Source organism: Lutjanus erythropterus, chromosome 20, assembly GCF_056507025.1.
Source record: "Lutjanus erythropterus isolate fLutEry1 chromosome 20, fLutEry1.hap2, whole genome shotgun sequence".
In the NCBI taxonomy this organism is placed as follows: domain Eukaryota; kingdom Metazoa; phylum Chordata; class Actinopteri; order Lutjaniformes; family Lutjanidae; genus Lutjanus; species Lutjanus erythropterus.
The window spans coordinates 11,218,212-11,242,579 of record NC_139336.1 but is presented as its reverse complement, the minus strand read 5'-3'; the positions used below and the strand labels follow the sequence as shown (position 1 = coordinate 11,242,579).

Here is a 24,368-nt window from a genome sequence, read left to right as displayed (position 1 = left end):
GGAGACCTGGAATCTTTGTAACATTTTTTGTTTGACCATCAGTAACTCAGTGGTTGTTTGTATTAGATCTCTCAAACTTTTAGTACCCATATTTGTCTACCAGAAATAAAACTCACTTGTATGTCCACTACATCATCAAAGATTATATGAGTTAATGTCAAGTATAAGGAGTACTGTTGTTACAACCTACCCCACTGCTGGGGTGAGTTGTAAGCCTAGCTGGGGAAAAAAACAATATTGAGAGGTAATTTGGGGATTTAAGGTACACACTATCTAATGTATGAAATAATGGAAGAATGAAGACTCAACAATGTAAATAAAGTGAATAATTTCAAGTTAAAGGTACCATTTTATAGCTAACTGAATTAGCATGTGTTCTGGAAGGTAGCATGAATGCCAGTCAAATTAATCTAGAGAAACAGCTACTTTAGATTACATAAACAAAGCCATGGTATCTACAATACAATGTATGCTAGGCAAAAAATATTGAAAAAATATGTAACTTACCTGAAAATCAAAATCTTTTTGGTCATAAAATCTTCAATGTTGCTCACAAAGACATGCCATTGATGACATCACCACAGCTCTTTTCTGATTGGTTTAGCTAGCAGTGCTGGTTTGCCACTACTAATTTTTCTATTTAGCTTACTTTTGTACTTATCTTTCTGATATTGTTACGCTATTAGGCGTTGTTTCTTTACCTTTAGACCTTGTATACTTTATATTTTAAATTTGTATTTCACTTATTTGATGCTGTATTGTTGTTATTATTACGTTGCTGAAATTTTTCAGCAATCTGGCACAAACATTTACTAAATTAATATATATATAATAATATCTTATCTTATGTGACAGGAGAAGCTTCAGATAACTTTTGTAAAGTACGACTGGAGCACATGGACACAGCCAAAAAGACTTTTATTGGAGGACGAATGTTTCAATATTGTCTTTGTCTTCATCCGAGTTCCCGAATCTGAGAAGCACCAGAGAGGCTGATCGCTGCTGCTTGTGGATTGGTTTGATGGCATCTAACCTCTTTCTTTGTTTAGTGTTACAGCTAACCCAGGGTTTCAACACACCCTGGTATCCCCTACCTCATAATACAAACGCTCAATATTTTAATTGGGAAACTAAATAAGATAAAATTCAAATAAAGTGCTGTGTTCCGGAAGAGTTTTTAGTGTTTTTAAAACAATAAAAAACACCCAGCTTCTCATCAGGAATTCGAGGCCAATGCCAAAGCTGATGACTCTCTGGCGATCACTGCCCCGTTAGAGGCATAATGCAATCTGTTTTAATTGAGGCATAAACAGCTGAAGAGTGCTTTTGCTGGAGCACCCTTCAAAGTGGAGTAGGGGCTTCGCTGCCATTCGCCGGCCCTGAGAAGCGAAATCACTTGCCAAAGTTGCACTTGGAGGGTGATATTTTCACACAGTCTGAGAGAGGACACTGAAAGGTCCTCTGTCTCTGGCTGGCTCGTTCGCCATGTGAGGAATTGGGGGGAGTGGAAGAAGACAATTCAGCGAGGGAGAGAGACAGAGAGCGAAATGCTTTATTTAAATTGTCAATTCTCGTCCTCACGGCTGAAGAAAGCAGCATTTTTGTTAGCACACATCAGTCAGCTGTTACAAATCCCCCCTTCTGTCGCATCTGACATTTAATTTCACACAGGCGCTGGAGACTGCTGCTGGCAGATGGACTGAGTTTGTGGATTTACAGCCAGCCTTCAAAGCAGAGTGCTGCATGTATAGCTCAACGGCAGCCAATCAGGCGCAGGAGGGGTTCATTAACACGAGTGACCCTTCCATACAGACCTGATTTCTTTTTGATGCCTGGTGCTACATCCTGGGGTCATGCTCCAGTTAAGGTTGAGTAGTCCCTGTTAAGGAGTGCATTTATAGCTGACATGCTGGTTGTGTAAATGACACGGAGCAAGCTAGGCATTTATTTTGAGTCCTGTTTATATCCACCGTGATGAATGTAAGTGCGATATTCGCTCTCATTTTAGCTCTGGTTCCACCGGTTCCAGAGAAAAATATCTGACTCTTTCACTGCAAGATGATTCTGGGAACTGAGTATACAGGCTTATCAGAGCTTTTTTTTTTTTTTTACTAAACACATTCTGTTGCAGGTGGAAATGAGGTTAATGAGAGTGGAGATGGCAAAACGGCGAGCTAAAAAGTGACTTAAAGGGATAGTTCAGATTATTTGTGGGGTTGCATGAGGATAGTCAGTGTATTACCTACAGTAGATGCCAAATCGACATGGTCCTAGTGAGGAGAAGCAGAGAGGAGTACCAGCATGGAAGCTAAGTAATGTAGTGTTGAGGGCAAGGTCAACAACTAAAGGTAATTTAGCCTCTGTAAAAAGGTCCACCTAAAAGGAAAAAACAATATCAGCTGAAGGGTGCGTAATATTAGAATATTTAGAATATTGTGGCGTCAGACAGCCTCTTCTGACAGTTAACCACTGTTATATACAGGGTTGAGGAATAATGGATTACATGTAATCAGGATTACATAATCAGATGACAAAAAATACGTAACTATTATCAGCCCATATCATGTTTGGTAAATGTGTAATTCTAGTTACATTGTCACCTAATGCGATTATATTTTTGATTACAGCTTCAGAATATGGCAATTTTACACTTTTTAATGATAAATTGTATCTTTTAGTGATAAATTGTTACTCTATGCAAACGTGCATTTTATTTGCATTGAAAAAGTTTTGCTGTATAAAAAGATAAATGTCAAAATCACACAATAACACAAACTAGCAAACTGAGGCAACTGTATATCAGCTCCTGTGTTCAAATTCTAAAATGATTGATTTCAACCAGGGAGTTTGGTTGGTGTGGAGAAAATAATATTTGGCTTGTATAATCTTGGTTTCCTGTCAAACAAAACTGTGTGATGACAAGGTAAAAATATTCTCAATATAGGATACACTTAAACTGATATAGATTTTCTTTGCTTCTGTGCTGGCGTCCATCTGCTTGTCCTCTCTGGGGAAATGTTGACCACCTTCTACTGCAGGTAATACACTGACTAAGTACATCATACAACCCTGTCCCTTTAAAGACATACAAAGGAAACTGTGGGGTTGGGTTCTATTTCTCTTATTTTATGACATAATCTAGTTTTTATGTCCCTACAAGTGACATTTTTCACATCACACAGTCATCTGATGCTTTGTTCATGTAGACATATTGATTTTTGCAGCTTTAGAATCAATAAGAATGTTTTTTCAAACTTCCTGCTCTGGCACTGAGCCTAAATTTGTATTTTTTTTTTAAAAGCGGTTTAAAGACACAATCAATGCTGTCAGTTTTCTGAACAGGACAGAAGTATTTATGCAAGCTGCCAGAGTAAGATTAGAATGTGTTGTTATTTTTATACTTCTCCCCCAGGGGCCTCTTTTGTCCTAGAGAACCTATTTTCCAGATGCTGTCAGGAGGCATAAATCCTTAAATCACTTTTAAAGTTCCCAATTTCTTACAAAACAATATAATTATAGCCTCCGTTGGTAATGTGAACATAATATCATTCCTGTTTAGAGATGCACTGAAATGAGGTCTGGTATAGAGCAAACAAAGAAAACAGTTTCCTGATGATATCAGGATCATTCACTGGCTGGGCAACTGGCATCACTATATATATGAGATTTTAAGTCAAACCCAAACTCTTAAGTTTTGAAATAAAGTCTTTTATTGAGATAATTTACTTTTCTTCTTTTGATAGACTTGAATCTTTTGAGTCTTCATTCATTTATGTCATTAATTTCTCATTCTTTGGCCACTTTTACAATATACATACAATTAAATAGTTGCAAAAGAAAATATTTAATAGTCAGTATTCACTTTCACTTAAATTAATTTACTTGACAGTTTTTGAAGTACATTTGTTTTGTGTCAGATGTTTATTTCAGAACTTGGGAGTATGATTCAAAAACCCCAAATTTAGTGAAGTCAGTTGCCCTGAAATTATGAGGTTTCTTTTTTTTTTTTTTTTTTAGCATTTATATGCAACTATTTCATAGATTTCCTGAGTTTTTTTAAATTAATTAATTAATTGGAATTAAAATGGGAAATTATTGACCATTATTCACTTTCATTTTAATGAATTTACTTGACAATTTTTCAAATGCATTTCTTTTCTATCTAAAATTCAAATATTCAGTTGTTTAAAAGAACAAAAGTGAATAATGTCAACAAAAGATTATAGGTTGAGAAACTTTTTTTTTTTTTTAAATAAGTTCATTTCAAAACTTATGAGTCTGAGTTTGATTTCTCATTTTTTTTTATAGTGTATATACAAGTACAAGTCAAAAATTGAATTTCAAGCGAGCACTGGAGGCTCAGCTGGGACTGAAGGCACTAGAATCAACCAGAGGCTGACATTCATGTGCTGCGTTTCGAGCTTGATATCTGATGAAACCGTGCGTACTGATGGTAGCTGTTTCAATGCCACTATTATTAAGATACATGGCCCACAAAAATGACAATGAGATACATTTAACTCAGTTATGCACAATCTGTTTGAAAGGACTGTCATTAAAGTAGCTCTTTTTTTTTCACATTTTATTCTGAACCGGCTGCTCTTTCTCAAAAAAGTACCCATGTTCAGTGGCCTTTGTGCTTGTATAAAAAGGGCAAGGCTGCAGACAGCAGCCACCAGAGGACAAGTACAAAACAATGTGGAAGAAAGCATGGAGGCTTTTTCAGTGTGACACCAGTGTCCCTGTGTGGCCATATCTTTCACTCAGATGAGGCGCTTCGGTCTAATAGTTCCACTCTTTTAAAATTACATATTTCAAAATTTTAACAAGGACACAGTGTCCCAGACTGCACCCCGACACGTTTTTTGGAGTGCTGCAGACAGGATGTGAGTCTCTTATCCTGGTTCAGTGTCTCATTTTTTAGATTTCCTTAAAATTGGAATGACCACAAAGGCTGAATATGTAAGGTTAATCCTGAATGAGTGAGTGCACAAATGGAAGGAAAGGGAAATAAGATGAATGATTTTATTCATCTGAGTGAGATTCCTATATCCATTAGGGTACTTTAAAATATTAAAGAGATGGTTCAGATTATTTGATGGGGAGTTGTATGAGATACTTACTGATAGTCAGTGTGTCATCTACAATAGATACCACTCAGCATGCCCCCAGTTAGGAGAAGCACAGAGCAGCACCAGCAAGAAAGCTAAGCAATGTACTGTTAAAATGTATTTTAGCAACTTCAAAAAAATGTCCACCTAAACCAGCCAAACTTCATAGACGAAATCAGTAATTTTACCAACCAGAACACAGGAGTTGCTGGTCTACTGCTAACTTGATCTGTTTGTTAGTTTGGGTTACTGACACTTCAGTGAATCTGAACTATCTTTTTAAAACACCAGAGTCACAGAACAACCTTGTAGATCAAGGTAGTGGCAGACCAGCAACTCCTGTGTTCTGTGAAGTAAAATTACTCATTTGGCCTATGGAATTTGGTGACTTTGGAGAGAGCGATATTTGGCTTACATAGCGTCGGTTTCCTGTCAGAAAAAGCTGTCTGATGGCAAAGTAAAGCAGTGAAAATCTTCTCAATATAGTGCACACTAAAAAAAAGTTGTTTGCTGACCCTGTTGACAGCAGTACGTTGCTTAGCTTCTGTGCTGGTGCTCCTCTCTGTTTCTCCAAGATGGGAGCGTGCATCTACTGTAGATAATGCGCTGACTGTCGGTAAATACCTCACACAACCCCAAATCAAATAATCCATTTAAGTCACCACCCACCTGCAGCACCCAGACATTATCATGGAGGACTGGGTATTATTCAAGGCAATGCAAACGAATGAATAATTAGCTACACATACAGTGTTGCACTCTTGATCTGTAAAAATGCTGCAGACAGAGGAGTAGCAAAGTGTTGGCAGTTACTGTGATCCTGATGACAGATTGAAGAAATGCAGGAGGACATCACACAGCTTGTTGATGCACATTCTCATCTCCCGGTGTCTGATATAATGAGGCCATGCGGCCTTGTCTGTTTGTGGATAGATCGATTTTTTTTCTGCAAAAGGCTGGGGATAGGTTTGGAGTTCAGACAGGGGCAGCGTGTGGGCGACGGCAAGTTACGTTCAAATAGCATTTTGTTCACGTGAACTTCTCATCTGATTTATATCATATTTAAAGTAGTAGTAATGTGTTTTTGTCCATTATTACCATGCATCATGATAACATGATAGTACTCACCTCCTCTGTTGTAGAAATGTGGGATATACTCAAGAGAAATAATCTCAGACAATCGTCTTGGAATTTTCTTTTGGACTCTGACTCAAAGTTCACAAATAACCTCTTCTTAGTGCTACAATCCGCACTTATTGGCTGAGCTCAAGCATGTTTTTTAAATTTATTTTAGGGGTGGGCAGGTGTGCATTTTCAGTTAGATCCATTCATTTCATAAATGGGATTTTATAAAGTCCTGACAGATTGTAACTGTGATTACTACTATGTAAACAAACTGGAACTGATTTATCTCAAAAATCCCAAAGGGATCATTAGAGTTTCATCACACCACTTATCTTATAAATTATGTACAAATAATATACAAATATAAATATTCAAATCAATGTCTCCTGTGGTTTTCCTTGCCTGTGGATTTGCTGATGTCTACATCAAGCAGGGAAGAAATATATATATTCCTCATACACATCTTAAATCAATTTGATATAGTCAAATGTCTGTTTTCCATAACTCTGATTAAATACCCAATTTAGCCTTCATATATAATTGGAATTAGTGTAAATGTTGTGTAAAATGTAAATACAAACAGAAAGCAATGATTTACAAATCATCTTTGACTTGTATTCCATTGAGTACATTAGAAAAATATATTTAATTTACAAACTGGTCAGCTTTATTGGTTTTTGTAAAAATGCAGTGATATATTCGTACCTGATGTGCATATGAAATATACACTGAGTTGGAACAAGGCCAACAAAAGACTGGGACATTGTATGTGGGACATTCAAAAGGTAAACAAGTTAACTGGTAACAGTTGACAGTATCATGATTGTCTGATGATTGCATCTTTGATAGGCTCAGTCATTCACAAGCATGGGTGGTGTTAGGTTTGAAAGCTTTACATGTGCAAATAGTCATGGGCAGATAGTCCAACACTTTAAGAGAAAAGTTTCTCAACACAAATCTGCAAAAAAAATTTTAGGGATTTCACCATCTGTAACTCATTCAAAGATCAGAGAATCTGAAAAGATTCAAAGAATCTGGAGAAATCTCTGCATGTGTGAAAAGGCCAAAAACCAACACTGAATGTCTGTGACCTTTGACCCCACATTGCACTGCACTGCATTAAGAAAAACATGCCCCTGTTCCAGCCTTTTTGGAGCACGTTGTAATGTGCATATTTTAAAAAAGTTAATAATTTGAACATTTAATTATCTTGTCTTTGTATTGTATACATATATATACTGTTTTTATTTATGGTTTCCACAATGTACCAACTTTTTTGGAGTTGTAAGCTAAGCAAATGAAAAATGCATGCATTAACATGTTTTAAGAAAGCTCATGGCATATTAAAAGTTTTTTGATTTCATTACAATTTGTGAAATATTAAGCCCTATGGCGCTCTGCACTTAAGTTTCTTAATTGAAGTCAACTTGAATCATCCCTTTCTTTCTGGCTTTCTCTTATTACCAATACAATTATGAGAAGAGTGTTAAGAAAGAATCACCTGGGAAACAGAATAGTTGCTGAAATGGATTCATTATCCAGTACTTTGTATGCTTATGGCTAATTGCGGGAGGCACATCTGGGACAAACTCCTCATAATTAGAACACACTCACATATTAAATACCAAGTAATGTACCACTTGACTATAAAAGAAATTGTCTGAGCATCACATTTTTAATAAGTGTAATTCTCTGCCCTCATCTCACCCTTTTCTGCAGGATAATCTGAATCTGCTCCTGACAGAGGAAGAGATGTACAGCCTCATGGAGACCTTCAAGCAGTGCAAGATCATCCCAGGTGAGTTCCTGAATCAAGGTTAGAAAATATGTTTTGTTAAAGTGTGGCAGGAGCAGGAGGTGGTGACACTGTGCATTTCATTCAACATTTAGCAGTTAGGGACTTTGTTAATATATTTCTAGAGATGATAATGCTGTTCAGGGTTGGTCGTCCACTTTGGTCCAGACTGAAATATCTGAATTTTAAAATGTGACAGTGCTTAAGGTTGGTTAATATGGTTAAGATCTGTTTTGATTGAGGGAAAGATCACAGTTTGGGTTAGAAATTATCACTCTCGTGAGATCTTCCACAGGTCTGGAGTTTCCATGTGGACACAACCGTTCTGATGCACTTCTGTCACTCTGGAACTAATGTTGTTGGCTGTGCGTCACGTTGCAAGCCTCAAAATGTAGGCTTGGGCCCAATTTGCAAACATCTGATTTATGTATTTTATGGTGTCTGGATTTTCTAAAATCTATCTGGGCTGGCAGTCTGAGCAAGTCCTTAGTCTTGTTTTTTTTTACATTTCCATAGACCTAATAAGCCTCATTTTCTTTACAAAACATAAAAGACATTAAAAATAAGTGGGAGTTATAATAAAAAAGTTAAAAAAAGAAATACTCCAACAACAGGCCCTCTTTCTGCATATATGAGTGTGTACAATATGTATTATGTTTATCAATCCAGAGTGTCAGTCACAAGCCCCCATAATCCAGATACAGATAGCAGTGGTGCCTCTTTTGCTTGCGCACCACACATAAATTATAATAATATTTAACATATAGAGATAATAGTATAATATAACGTGAACTCATGAGCACTAACAGAAAAGTGTTCTCCCTGTTTTTAATGGATTGTCAGAGTTATTACATTATTTTCCCTCACTCCTGTCTACTTCCAAATGTGTGGAATTATTCCACGGCTTGGATGGACAGCAATCAGTGGGAGGTGGTCTTGCCATTGTAGAGAATGAGTCACCATAAGTTAATTATATCTGGAAGACTGCTCTGTGACTAATTAGGTCTGATGTGATGAATTGTTTCTTGCCACTGTAGAGTCATGCCTGGTGTCGGATGAGCTGCTGCAGTACCGCCACTTTGCGTCCAAGCAGCAGTTTGATAAGGACCTGACTGATGAGCAGGAGGAGGAGGTCCTGGCCCAGTTTGCAGCGCTGGATCCCGAGAAGAAGGGTCACATCGAATGGTCAGACTTCCTCTACTTTGAGTCTCTGGTGGTTTTGAGGAAGTTGCGCACAGAGGTAAAGTATTTGAATGAGGAAACAAGTTGAATATATTCAAAACATGACCATAAAACAGAGTATGCCATTCCTGATTTACAGCATCCAATAGGTCCCCGAAAAATCCCCAAATTCCCCATTCACTGGTGATTCAACTGATGGGCTACTACTTTTAGGCTAGTACTTGTTGCCTGGTGCTATCTATGTTCAAATCCTTCCTGACTGTGCTTTAAGTGTGTATGTAGATATTATCAATTGGGAGAAAATTGATGGGGTCATCATGGATCAGGTCAAACACAACTTTCACCCAGGAGACGAGGGTTTGTTTCCTATATGAAGCTAAAAGTCCATTTTAATATTTTTGGACTACTTTTTATTTAGACTATTTTTTAAAATTATTAGTCACAGAGTCACAAACTATTTGGGAAGGTTTAGGCACCAAAACACCTTGAACAGATTTAAGCACCAAAACTTTAGTTTAAAATTTAGGAAAGAAAACCGCTTAGATATGTTTAGGAAAAAAAACAGATTGTTCTCTTCAAAATGTTAGAAAGGTTGTCTGGCAGTCACAAAGACTTTGGAGGCAACTGCAGGCAAACAATTGCAGCAAACAATAGATCACATAATAGTGTTACTGAAAAGATTTGCGAATCTTATTTAACCTTGCTTGACGTGTTGCACTATAACATCCTTGTGTGGAACTCTAAATTCAACTTTATAAACTGATAAAAGGTACCGTCAAGCCTTGCTGCCTCAGTTTCTGGCACACCTTCCTCTGGTCAGCCAAATTACTCTCTGTAATCAGCCTTCAAGAGAATGAAGGAGCATCAAAAGAATACATTATGATGAGGTTAGTTTGATAGAAAGGCTCAGGGGAAAATGCTTAAATCTACCTGCTTGAATTACTCATTTTTATTGTCACTTGATCACCACACGGCAGTTTAAATATTGTCCTTTGTTTCTGGCTTTAGAGATTAAATGTGCAGTTTATGGACTGTGTGTGACTCTGGTGCGAGCAGATTATGTCCATGCTAATGTGATTGAGAATGATTAAGACCAAAGAAATCAGCCCTAAAAATACCTTTCCTAGGCCCCAAAATACAGCAAGCAAAAGCAGAAAATGGGATGGAATTAATATGAGTGATTTAAAGGGGCAGATCCAGGCCACCTAATCTCAAACATTGTTTGGATTTTATTTTTTTCCCAGAACTCACTGGTGCGTCTGTTGACTGGCAAGGAGAGAGACAAGGCACGGTCAGTGTTCCTGGGTCTGGGCGGGGATAAAGACGCCGCGATCGCAAGAGCAGAATGCCGCCAGGCCCAGCAGTCCTGGTTCCACAAGCTCAACAAAGACTCGCAATCCTGCAATGTGAGGTAAGCACACCAAAGGAGATTCAGTAAATCCAGTCAGTTCCATGCCCAGCAGTACATAATAAAATTCAAACTGGGAGCACACTTTGAGAAAACAAAAGTATTCCATGTCTAGACAGAGATAAAAGCTGTACATCTATTTACAACCCTGGCAGGAGTATGGAGATTTTGGATCTCATCTTTATGCAAACTGTAGCTGGCAGAAGAAGAAAAAGGTTTGGTTGCTTTGGGAATACAGACAGTGAGAAGGAAGGCTGGAAGCCACATATCAAGCTGGTCTTTTCTCTTTACATATGCTTCCTGTGGTTGACATAATTCACAGTAACAGTGTCCATTTTCATTTCTTTGCAGATGACACACCATTTTACGTGCCCAAAATATATCAAACAATAAAATCACCTGAGACCGTGTTCTGTGTTTTCAGCGACAGTTTTCAGTGTTAAATAGTTTCTCCTGGGAGGCCACATACAACCTGCAAGAACCCAAATTAGCAACTAGGACTCTAGATCCGTCTCTTCTAGTTAAAATGTTCTGTTTAGAACTTTGCTGTTGCCTTTGAGACACAACTTTCAAAACGCTTTTCAAAATGCTGTAGTATCAATCTTTCAGCCTCACTTAGAAATATTATAACATGACAACACAATTAATTTAACTGCAGCGCACATGTGGCGTACTGTTTTACCTCACATTTCATCATTTCTATGTGGATGCAAGATTAGGCTTGAAATCGCCTCTTGTAATGGACTTAGTAATAGACTTTCTTAAAGCTACATCTGCCTTTACATTCATTATTGCATTTTAAAACAATAATATTACTACTTTTAAGAAACTATTACTGCTGATAGCAAAATTGAGACAAATGAAAAATTCATGCAATTCATTTTTATGTGTTGTCATTCTTTGGATGCAATACATTTGTTTTTTTTATATAAACAGTTGGGGTACTTGCACTTTTATGAGTAGATTTTCAAGTCTGTACTTTTACTCATACTTAAGTATGCATTACAAGATGTAATTTACTTAGTTACTTTTAAAACCATAGTTGATAGCTGAATACAATTTGAATTAATATCCAAACCTTTAATGTTGCATTTTAGTAGCCAATCATGCGATGTGATCACAAACAGGCCAATGAAAACAATGACGTACAAATGAAAAACAAAACAAAACACTGGGGCAGCACACATTTGGAGTAAGGATGTTAATAATTAATGACTAATCATTAGTTGATTAAATGCTGTTAAGAATTTAACCAATTAAAATGTGTCCATGGACATTTCTATGATATTTACTTAAAATTTAAACGACTTAAAAAGACAAAAAGAACAGAAAAAAATCAAATAAAGAAATAGATGTGTTTTGTATCCCATAACTTATTGATGATTAATCGATTGTAGTGTTTTCTACTATTGTTTAAGGAAAATGCACAAAATCGATCGTGACATCAACTGTTAAAAGTTGCTAATACTCTGAGTACTTTTTGAGATGAATACTTTGTCCTTTTCTTAAGTATATTTTAACACCAGTACTTTTACTTGTAATTGAGTAATGTTTTAACAATGTAACCGTACTTTCCAGTATTGTAAATTACAACGTGAAAACAAGAACTCACCGTGATGAGCCAGCAAGTTTGTCATATCAACTCAAGAGGCAAATGTGTTCACAACATGTTAATGCTGTCCCCCCAAAATTCATTTAGTGCAGATCCGAAGTTTCCTTATTGTAAGGTGGTGTGTTAATCAATCTATCTGACATTTATTTTAGTAATTTACAGTGCCAAATTCCCTTTAAAGAGACAGGCCTTAAATCTTAACTTGAACTAATTAACTAATTGTTTTTCACCAGTGCACTCTGGCCTCTGATGAAGGGGGAAAAGTGAACTGTGTATCAATGAGGCGTCCACACAGTAGCTTGTAATTTCACCACAATAAAGTAAATCTCATTCATATGTATATGAATCAGTTATAATAAGGGAACTCACACCCCCACAAGGTTGCAGAGCTCAGTTTCTATAGCTGCTGAAGTTGCTGTCAACAAAATGTTGTTTTTTTTGTCTGTATGCAAAACAGCAAAGCTTATGTTAGCTTTAGAGAAGTACATTTCAAATACAGGCGTAATTGCACCAATGCACCATTCTTTGATTACACCATTTGCATCCCATCACACTTTTCTTCCAAGATAATGAAAGGGAAGATAATATTCAGAATCAAATAAGTAAACAAAAGAAATAGTCAAAAAGCTTTCTGAAATTCAGCATACATTAATACATGACATGAACTCGCAGAAATTTTAGAGTTCAATAACCCTTCAGTTGTCATGCAGCACCACATTTTGGACTCTGTGGAGGTCTAGTCACCATCCCCACAGTGAGTTAGACTTTTTTTTGTTTTTTTTGTTTCCCTCATTATATGACACTGTAACGAGACTGGGGCATAACAATGTTGTTTCTCCGTCGTGCTGCAGAGGAGCTTTCAGCCGAGTAATCACAGGCATTGTTTTTGACTGTCACACTGGGTGCAGAATGCTGTAAAAGCTCACACCAGTGCAACCCTGATAACAGCTGAGGGACTTGTGATGAACAATAAAATGCTGCTCAAATAAAGTGTTTCTGCAAGTCAAACATATTTAACTCATGCCTTTCTCAAAACAAGTTCAAATTAAAAAGTGAATACAGCCAGTTCCTCCTCTCCTATTAAAGGCACTGAACTAATACGCTTCATTCAATAATAAATTCTGTCCATCTACTCATGTTGTTAGCAAGCACTTAGTCGCCCGCCAGTTTGAGGCTTGGTATGACTGAATCCCTGCTATTAAAAAACTGTCACATATTCGATTGATGAAGCTGGTCACTTTTGCTTGGAACTCAGCTGAACTGTGTTTTTTTGAAGGCTCTTGAGGCAGACTCAGAACAGAGCTGTCTGTGTCTTGTCAGGCTGAGATTAATTGAGGTTCAGCACCTGAACCGGCTACAGGGAATTGACACAATAACGTGAACATAATGTACTGTATAGGGCAATGCAGAACAGCAACCATGCAACAACCTTTGTGAATCTCTTTGTTGATGCTGGATCAAAAGAAAGACAAAATATAAATTTCATAATATAATGCAATGCTGTGCAACTCCACCACAAGGAACAGCCTGGAAAACGTCTACAGAGCTGAATCAACACCTCTCTGAAAAAGACTTAACAAAAACTGAAAACCACAAGCTTCAAAAAATTTATTTTTTTATTTACTGAATGATTATTGTACTGGATTGCATTGTACAGTTTTTGCTTTTATGGTGTCCATCCCCTGTGGTCTGTACCTGAAGGTTAATATTATTTAAGGAAGCAAACACATTGAAAAAAAACCACATTCAATATTGCACAACGCATGGGATGTTTAAAAAAAACCCATCACTGCTGCCTTATTAGTTTTATACTCACAGACAGACCTTATCAGAGTGATAATGAAAAGAAAATAAGTTCTGATTAACTCTGATGAGGTTATTTGTTAATACTCACTGTTTGTGTGATATTGTGTGTGTGTGTGTGTGTGTGTGTGTCACAGTGGTTGAAAATATATTCAGCATGGAGAATATTGTGATCCATTCCAAGTGAAAGTTCTGCATTAAGTAAAAGTACACAAAGTAGTAACTATGCAGAATCATCTGAGGGAGAGTGTTACATTTTGGCCTGTTATTACTGATTAGTATTACTGATGTATGATGGTTGATGTGAAGCAAACTTTAATAATAATGGTGGACAGTTAAATCTATAACAATGCATCATATTTTATAAACTCACTCTGTGCTTTTTATGTAAAATTTGCACAGTAAATAACAACTACAAATCAATGCTGTGGAATGGTTGCCACAACATTGTTCGGTCCATTATTCTGAATCTCCAATTATCGGAAAGATGTCCCATTAGACTGAAAGCCCATTTGCTGACAGACCATTATCCCAGAAACAAACACCCATTGCTCAGGGCTTTGCCCTTAATAGGTCATCTTTCTGGTCTTACACCAAATAAAAATTCAAGAGATTTTTTTCTATCGCAGACAAAGGGTTAGGGTGAGGGGGAGAGTATTTTTGGAGCAATGGGCCTTCACTGGAAATGCTGTTTGTTTGCAAGATAATGGGTTGTCAGACAAATGTGCCTTTTCTCCAAAAGGACATTTTTGGTACTATTAGGCTTTGGGCCCCAAATGGTGCAAACAATGGGATGGAACCAGCTTGGACTGAAAGCCCATTTGGCCAATTCTCCAAAGGCCCATTGCTCTGAAGATACACACTCTCCTGGAACACTAACCCTAACCCCTAACAGCCACAGGAAGAGTGTGGAGCAATGAAGCAGTGGGCATTAAGAGCAACAGGCATTTGTTTCCAGATAATGGCTGTCAGACTAGTGAGATTTTACTGACTGCAGGGGTTTGAGCCTCAAATAGTCCTAACAGTGAGCCGTGTAATTACTTGAACCAAATTTGTCTGACAGCTAATTATCCCAAATACAAATGCCCAATGCTCCGAAGACCCATTGCTCTGAAAATGCACACTCTGCCTGCAGGAAAATGCTAATCCTAACACTAACAACTGCAGAAGGAGTGTGGAGCAATGGAGCAATAGGCCTTTGAAGCAATGGGTGTGTGTTTTTCGGGATAATGAGCTGTCGGACAAGTGGACTTTTGGTACAATGAGACATTTTGTGAATTATTGGGATTTCAGAATAATGGGCACTTGGACCAATGGCCAGTACCCAGAAAATTATATATTTTCCTTAAGAATTCAGTGGAGTACAAGTACGACGTAGCATTACATGGAAAGTATAAGTACCTCAAATTTGTGTTGTGTATTTTACCCCACTGGGATGCGTGTGCTGTATGTGTATGTATGCGTGTGCACGTGTCTGTTACTGCTTATAACCCTCTTGTGCTGTCAAATTTCCTGTGCTGTACCATTCCATCCCTCCAACCTATTCAACATACGGCATTCCCCACAGACTCATGGGACTCTGCTCTCTTGTGAATTGTGGGTGAGTGTGACTCAGCACTGCATGGCTTGTCTCCTTTTTCCTCACTTCAGCGACACCATCAAGCACTCTGCAGTCCTCAGGTATTCTGAGACAACCCCTCGATTTAGATTTCATTCGCAATTTAACCCTCGCTCCTAAATAAAAAGGAGATAATCCTCTTAACTCCATACTGGAACTTTTTTGCGAACATACAGCAATCAAAGACACATGCATCCTTGAATGAAGCTTAATGAGCAGAATGTGAGCCCTTCATATGATTAGGTCTTGTTATACAGAAGCATGGATAAGATTCAGACTGGCCTCTAATTATAGGGATCAAAAGACAGATTTTTGTTCTCTTTAGGGGAGCTTTGCTTTAAAAGCCTCACTTAGCAATGAAAGAGGACACTGTGGACAAAAAGTATGAGTGCATACTGTGCACGTCAGGTCCACACAACCCTACAAGACAACCTCATTCATGTGCATTCATGGATTGTAGACATTACGAAGCTACTGTGTGAAAGTTCAAAGGTGTTTTTCAAGCAGCCGTCAGTCAGAAGGTTAATCAGAAAAGCTTCTATCTGACTCTGGAAGATCAAAAACATATGACTCATGTGTGGCAGACAGTCATTAGGTTTTCTAATTAAATATGAAGTGGCATTGCCTTGCTCCATATTTTTTCTAAAAATCTAGTTCCATTTGAATAATAATAATAATAAACACCACCCAAAAAGAATTTACATTGAAAGTTTTTTGTCAATGCCAGAGACAGTAGTAACAAAAAATGGGACCACGTACTAACTTTCTATTAGTTTAAACTCAAACTCTGAGGAAGATCATGAAATGCAGTTGAAAAGCTCAGAAAAGTTTTTATATTTCACTAACCCAGTGATTTTGAACAGTAAAGTCTGAAGGCACATTTGTCACATCAGACCCAAAATAGCAGGGTAAACACAGGTGTTACCAATGGTGCTAATTAAGGTTCTGTTCCATTCAGCTCAAACAGAGTCAGAATGCTGCTATTTTGCATGCTGGCTCACTGGAAAGACTCTACTACACAAAATGGAATAGGATCTTGATTACAGCCCTTTTACACTGAACAGAAAAAGTGGGAAAGGTTACAATCTGCATTTAAATGACTGCTAAATGACTGCTGTAGTCACGGGTATTTATTGGCTCCAACTCTGATCGGCAGCTTTTCGGCAGAGCTATGGAAGGTTTGTTGCCTCCATTGGTATTTTTTGCAACTCTTTTGCCCCTTTTCCATACACACATGCTGGCTTAGCTTGACTCACCTGCCTGAAGGGGTAAATGTAACTAAAAACGTTTGTCTTGAATCGAGTGGCTATAAAATAGTGGCACATTTAATTTCCCATAAATTCTTAAATATGAAGCAGCAAAATCAGAAAATGTTGGATTTTCTTTAGCAGGAACTTAATGAATCCTATCCAGCTGACGCAAACAAATTAACCAAACTTCAAACCACAGTCTCACAGGTTCAGTTAGAAGCTACAAAAGTGTTGAAAGCCAAACACATGGAGACTTTTAAAAATGCCTGTCTGTCTGCTCTCCTGCACACACAAGTTGAGTCTAGCCTTTCACAGTGACACATCACAAAGAAGACTATAAAACAAAGGCAGACTTGTCTGCTTGCAATGGGAAAGGAGTCACCCAATTTTCGTGGGTAACGGTATCTTTGGTAACACCAGTGTTTCCGCTACTATCTCATATCAGTGTATAAATTGTGTTCCAAGATGGAAAAGAGACAGAACAATGTGATGCTGGTTATGACAGAAACAGGTCAGACAGAATTACATTAGCATACTTCTTCTGTCCAATAACAGCAGTCTGGTGGAGAAGCTAGCAGAGTTAACCCAGGTGGTAGCCTATGATTCAGATCAACCAACTAAAAACAAAGACATGGCAGTCCACTCAAAGACAACGTCATTTTATTGTGATAACTGCTCATACACTCTTTTAATATAAATGTAAATCTCTTGTCCCATGTGCCTCTGTTAGCCCAGCTTTTCTGATACATGATGTCCAGTCCCTTAAAAGCTATAATATGTACTCTTTCCACATTAACATAACATGAATAAAACTTTAATATTGCCCTGTCCATTAACATGATTTCTCTCTGAGTCATGTCAGATTAGAACCAGCTATGGTGGTTTTGTATAAATGATAACAAACCCCATGATCCCACACTACCATAATCAAAGCATGTCTTTTGTTATTGTTTCAATATGAGACCTACTTATTGTGCGTTCAAACCCCACAACACAGTTTCACAAACATTATTTCCATTCATTCAATAAAACAATATCTGACGGGCGGACGCGGCTGTTTGTCCTTGTGTGCAGCAGTCATCTGAGGTTCGGCACGATGCTGCATTACAGGGAATATGATTAGCCAACGAGCACCAGCTGTGCCAATCAACCCACCTGGCCCTGCTCTCATGAGCGGCTCTACTGCAGCTGAATGCCAACCATGCTCACCCCCACACATGCTTTGTAATCAGAAGAATACACCATTTACTAAAAATCGGAAACAATTACTGTGAAATTTGGCCTTTCGGTCAGGAAATGTAAGACTGTACCACGCTAGCAAGAGATCAGGGGAACGGCAGTTCACCATCAACTTTGCATAGGTGTCTTTATGGTTCCCGGTCCATCCTTTCTCTGCATGCCACTCAGAATGCAATTAAAACATGAGGATTTCATGGAGACGACTTAGAGGCTTGTGTCTTTTACTTTCTGTAAATTACCTCAACAAAATATCGTAGGTGGGCAAAAATTTGTTGTTGTTTGTTTCATAAGGACTGAATCTGAGTTTGATTCAAAACTCAAACATCTAGTGGACTCAGTTACCTTGAAGTTATGCGTTTGACAGTGTTGGTAAAAGCACTTAGAAAGGCCAATCCTTCACATACACTGCAGTGTTGTTATACATGGATTTACAAGTGAGGTGCCAGTAATGTTGTCTTGTCTACCACTGCGTATAGCTCTGATTTGAAATACTTACTGAATCTGTGCATTCACCACAGGGTTTCTGCCAGAAATGTTGTTAAACCTGGCGTTTTTTGGGGGGATGCTCCCAAAGCTCAGTTGGTAGAGCGTTCACCCCATGTACTGAGACTGTTGGTCCTCTGCAGCGGTCGCTGGTTCAGTTCCTGCCTGTGACCCATTTGCTGCATGTCATTCCCCCTCTCTCTGCCCCCTTTCCTGTTATATCTTCAGCTGTCCCTATCAAAATAAAGGCAAAGCGCCCAAAAAATAATCTGGCATTTTAGTTTAAATTCTTGAATCTTTCAGCTTCACAGGGGGTCAACTTAGGCATGGTGGGGCAACTGAATTTAGGAGTTACAGGTGTGAATCAAAAAATGTCCTCATCCCAGTAAAACTGTCATAGGTGCTCCTTTGTTCAAAAAGTTGAGAGAACGGTGAAATACTTTAGGGTGCATTTTCCTTTCCCGCCCTTTCATTGACTGCTTTTGTAGCCTACTATCTAACTTTTCTCTCTGTGTTTTTTTTTTTGCTTCTTTGGCCTTTGGAACAGTATAAGTCATGTTGGCCCCATATGCGAGAGCAGTCCAGCTAGCTCTGGCAGTGAAAGGAGCAAGACGGATGAAAACAGGTTTGTATTCTCTTATATTTTTAGTCAATGTGTGTGAGGCGGGGGATGAAATTATCAGAAACAACAACATGGCAGTAAATGCTAATTTGGTGAAGCTCTCTACTCACAGGCTCTCATCTCTAACAGGACTTAAAGGCCTGCAGATTCCCCTCAGCAGTGAAATTTACATAAACTTGTTCGTCCTGTTAGAATAAGCCGAGACTTTTCCCACCGGACCGGCTGCCCGCGGCTGTCATGACCCTGCACTGGTCCCCGCTGTGCAGAGGGAGTAAGTGTTTCATAGGCAGCTACAGTGGGATTCATTCTGAGTGAAACAAGACGACCTGGAATCCTGCAGTGAGGACGGCGATGACCTTCCTGTTTGAGGCATTGCTACCCTGCAAATGACCTCAAACTCACTTTCTGACTCTCATGAAATACTAAAGACATATAATGACTTTTGAGACTTTTCCTCATGCCACATCACAACATTTTGCAAAAATTTCAGCTAATGCACCAGCACTTCAGGCAGCGACACCAGGGAACCAAAAGTACAAAGAGAGCGACACAAGAGAGTCTTATTAAAGTTGAATTCTAATTAGCTGAACATGCTTAGACAGAGGTCTGAAAAACACTATATTCATAACTGAGTTTTCAAAGCAGCATGGGTCAAATTACAGCGGAGCAGAGGCCAGATACTTACTAATGACATTACCAGATAATTTGTACTGCACGGTTAATGCATTGTATTGTAAATTGGTGTTTGCTGTGTGGGATAAAGCCTGCACATCTACATATTTATGTGGTTAGCACAAGCACAACACTTAACACCCAAAAATAAAGATCAGAGTTAAATTTTTGTGTGATAACCAGGAAATGGCTGGTGTTCTATAGTTGTCATATATCCATGAGAAGACCAAGACTGGTCTCTCAGTACTGTCCAGCTTCCATAATGTGTCAACTAACCCATTTGTGCCTTTGAACGATGTGAAATGTTTAAAAATGGGTTACAGATATTTACCTGAAATCTTACTCAAACACTAGTAAACACTACATTTGTTGGGGATTATTTTCAGCTGTGGATAAATACACATTTGTTGCACTATAGTGGGTATTTATGGGACCAGGATGGTGTATGTAGGATAGACTCAAAATAAACTACAGTGCCCATCAGGCTTGGCGTTTCATCATTTTAGAGGCAAGGGCACTTGGCCTTTGGTGTTGATTTTATTTTTATTTAATTTTCTTCCCTCATTTCTATGAAAAGTCTAATAGTCTATACACTAACATCACACTAAATACAGTGCAATATATATATATACACATATATATATATATATATATGTATATATAATGGCTTAGTATCTCAAAATAGTTAGTATCTCAAACTAATGGCTTAGTATCTTAAAATAATGAGAGACTTTCTCAAAACAGTCTTTGAACAATAATGAGAAAGTTTCTAATTATGTTGATATACAAGCTCATTATTTTGGTATACTTAGTGATTACTTTGAGAAGGTTTCTTGTTTTAATTACTTACAGCATCTTTTTTTCATCACACTGGTGGTGATGAACTGATAGAGAGAGGGACACTGCGTGGACAGCAGCATAATGAAAATACAGATGTTTCATAGAGGAGATGAGCGTATACAACCTGGATCTACCTGTTAACAGAGACTCCAGTCTGCAGTGTAAATCAAAGAATTCATATCACATCAACACTTCTGTCCATATTTACACAGTCCCTTTCTCACTATTGTCCTGAGTGCTTTGTCTCTGTTGCGAGGCTGCATCACATTCAAATAGTCTGGTTTTTCAGTGATGCATACCAGGCTTGAATTCTAACCCACCTCTGATTATGTGTGCAGCACTTGCCTTGATGTTACTCAGAACTTAACAAAAGACGCTGTAAAAAAAACAAAAAAACGACTGCATTGACAGGAAAGAGACAACTGCATTGACAGGAAAGAGATAAAAGAGAAAACTGTACTGACAGGAAAGAGGCAGAGGAGAAAATGGCATAATCAGTAGAGGAATCGTTGGTGGGGCATCAAGGCAACTGTGACTGCAGTGCATTAAAATTTTTTTAAGGCCATAAGGCCATGGTCATTGTGGAATTCTTGCCCTGGTGCCCGTGCTCATCAAAATGAAGGAACATGTCACCCAGTGCAGCAGTGTGGCTCATTAATGTATTTTTTAGGTGTTATGTTTAGTATTGTGGAATTTATTAGGCTTTGGCCACAGAGACAATACTAATACTTGCAACCCTTCTTTTGCCAGGAAACTCTCATTTTTCCTATTTCCTCCAGAGATGACAATTCTCCTGTATTTCCTGATTTCTGACCATTTTTCACACCATTTTTCCTTCACACTAAAGCCCTACAACTCCGAAAGTCTACTGCACAGCTACACCAAACCAGATTAAGAAAAATTCCCATTTCTTAAAGGCAGTGTCAGTAGGATTTGTCCGTGCCCGTATTTGACACATCAAGATGTCAAATTCCAAAATCTGAATTGGTGAAATGTCCCGAGCACAGCAAAACAATGAGGAAAAAATAAGGAAATACAGGCAGATACAGATACTGTCACACAAATTTGTAGATAGTTTTCTTTAGAAAAATGTTGCAGATTATACTTTTAAGGAAAGTTTTAAAGGAAAGGGGCATGCATTTTGTAAAATCAGCTGCGTTCATTTTCTCTCAAGGAAAAAAAATAAATGAAAAATAAATGAATGAAAGAAAACTAATGAATATTAGTGAGATTTTCACAAGTTCAAGTTTCAGAAGGGTGACTTATTTATTATTATCATGCTTTAAAAGTCACTGAAATGCATTTCACTTTCAAAATCCTCCTCCTTTTGAGATCTCAAGGCTGGCAAGTATGACAATACTTGTTTGTGGATTCAATCCATTGATGGTTTCGGTCTTTTCATGAGATTTGATGAGTAAAAAAAATCTAAAAAATATAACAAACAATAACCTTTTTACCATCGTCCTCTGTTGACTCTTATATTATCCAGTTTGCAACCTTATTCATACCCCTTTTCTTATCCATTTTAGTCAGACATTGCAAACACTGATTTTTGACTAATAAATAAAAGTTACTTCTCTTTATTCAACAGACCAGTGACCTGGGAAGACTTTTTAAAGGAGAGTGCCATCTATATTTTGGCTGCGCGGCCCAATAGTTCTGCCATGCACATCCGCCTGCCGCTATAGTCCAGGACCCTCCGCTGCACCCCGGCAGAGAGAGGCAGAGAGAGATAGAGGGTGTGCCCTATAACCTACAGATGAGTGGAGGAAGACAGACGTGATGACACACACGACAATGCGGGGAAGGCGGCCGAGCAAACTGGATTGAGCACAGAGAGACAGCGGATCAAGCCATCGACGGAATCTCTCCTCCTCTGCGTCACCTCAAACCCACGACACTTGACAAACACACACGCTGACTGACACACCGACGACGCAAGTGACAGCGGCTGTCACAGGTCCCAACTCCCAAACCCGACGGCTTCCAACAAATGTGAGAGATAGGAGCGAGGAAGGAAGACAACCCACCCACTCACTCACGACTAGTCAGTCAGTCAGGGATATTTCTGAGTGTACAGATCGTGCATACAATCAGACAAGCGCCCAGCAAGCTCGCACTCTGTATTAAATGACAAATACTACAATCCACGGCCCTCCAGCTTCATAACACACCTCTCCATGTGGGTACATTAGTGTGACAGGCTGTTACTCTTTCAAGTATTCATTCCTTAGGGCATCATCATGTCCTAATAATAGCTCCATGCTACTGTAATGGGATTGTGTTATTATTCACCATCAAAATTGTTAATCACACTACACAGAGGCACATGTAAATTCATTATTGGTACTCTTTGACAAGTGGCTTCTGGGAGGAGATTAACCCTGCAGCTGCCATTATTGGAATATATACCAAACAGGAATGAGAGCTATCCGCATACGTAACATTATATGAGAACTGCTATTCATATCAGTATAAATTATTATTATCATGCATTAAAAACTCTGTATTTATTCCTGTATCATCTGATATATCCTCTGTTTTCCCCATTCTCATCCAAGAATCTATGTTCTTCTGAAGTACTAACTGTGAAAACGGGATGTGAAGTGAACGTTAATGAACGCTAACCCATTACGTGACATGTATATACTGCCATATATAGTACATATTGTTCCTGTTGTACTCAGAGCTGCACTTTGACAAGGTGGGAACATCCGCCCTTCTGTTCTAGTGTCTTTATTCGCACTGTGGGAATGAGATGTAGATGGACTACCGTGTGAAATAATCACTGTAATGAAATACTGAAAGACAATGGGAGATGTGGTGCAAACATTTTGTCCTTTGTTAATATGCAGAAGCACTGTGTAAGAGTTGATATGAAAAATGTGGTGGGCATTCTATAATGTTACAGGTTACACAACAAGTTAAATGCACATGAAACTGCCCATAGAATCACTGGAAACATACTGTAACAAGTAGAAGTTCATGTAGTGTGTATGCCATGTAATGAAGGGTCAATGTCAGGTTGTCTTAGTGAATAAAGTATGGCTATGACATGAATCTTGATTGTCTGGGGGATATGTCACAAGTGCTGAAATAAATGCATGGCAGTTACTCTCCTTCTTGAGAGTCTTGGGTTTGTGTCATTTCTGCCTTTTTTCTAAAGGGACAGGTCACCCTATAATCAAATAATCTTATTTTTCCTCTTACCTGTATTGCTTTATATACATCTAGTTTGTTTTGGTGGAACTAGATGGCACTCAGCTTGTGGTACTAAAAAAAGACGACTACTGAGAGGCAGGAATTTAGCAAACAGTCAGCTACAGTGGCAATAAAGTAGCATTGAATTTACACTTGTTTAAAAATCAGTTATTAGGTCCATCACTTTGATCACTTCTGCTCAGTAATCAAAGCGATGGGAGAAGAAATCATGGTCGCCTCATCAAGTGTGATTGCACATATTATACGTTGCGCAAAGGGCAAAGGGCTTTCCCTTGAACCCTCATCTATATAATTTCAAACAAATAGCATGAATGTCAAGAGGGTCATCGCACAGGGACAGTCAGAAGTGGCAATAGTGTAGCAAACAGAGGCTGAGTGTCGGCTGA

General features: G+C 38.3%; 1 protein-coding gene across 3 annotated transcripts in view; it reads left to right on the top strand.

Annotated features, from left to right (window-relative positions):
• Positions 1 to 23,887, top strand: part of phf24 (PHD finger protein 24) — a 46,392-nt gene extending 22,505 nt beyond the window's left edge. Inside the window, exons 4-9 of one of the 3 annotated variants that reach the window (XM_084746446.1) lie at positions 7,956 to 8,034; positions 9,069 to 9,271; positions 10,458 to 10,624; positions 15,604 to 15,636; positions 19,174 to 19,251; positions 22,352 to 23,887. In XM_084746446.1, coding sequence (XP_084602572.1) covers positions 7,956 to 8,034; positions 9,069 to 9,271; positions 10,458 to 10,624; positions 15,604 to 15,636; positions 19,174 to 19,251; positions 22,352 to 22,448 — 657 coding nt within the window. In that variant the 3' untranslated portion in view covers positions 22,449 to 23,887. The remainder of the gene's footprint in view (positions 1 to 7,955; positions 8,035 to 9,068; positions 9,272 to 10,457; positions 10,625 to 15,603; positions 15,637 to 19,173; positions 19,252 to 22,351) is intronic. The other 2 variants (XM_084746447.1, XM_084746448.1) reach the window with 2 other exon arrangements.
• The last annotated feature ends 481 nt before the right edge of the window (positions 23,888 to 24,368 follow it).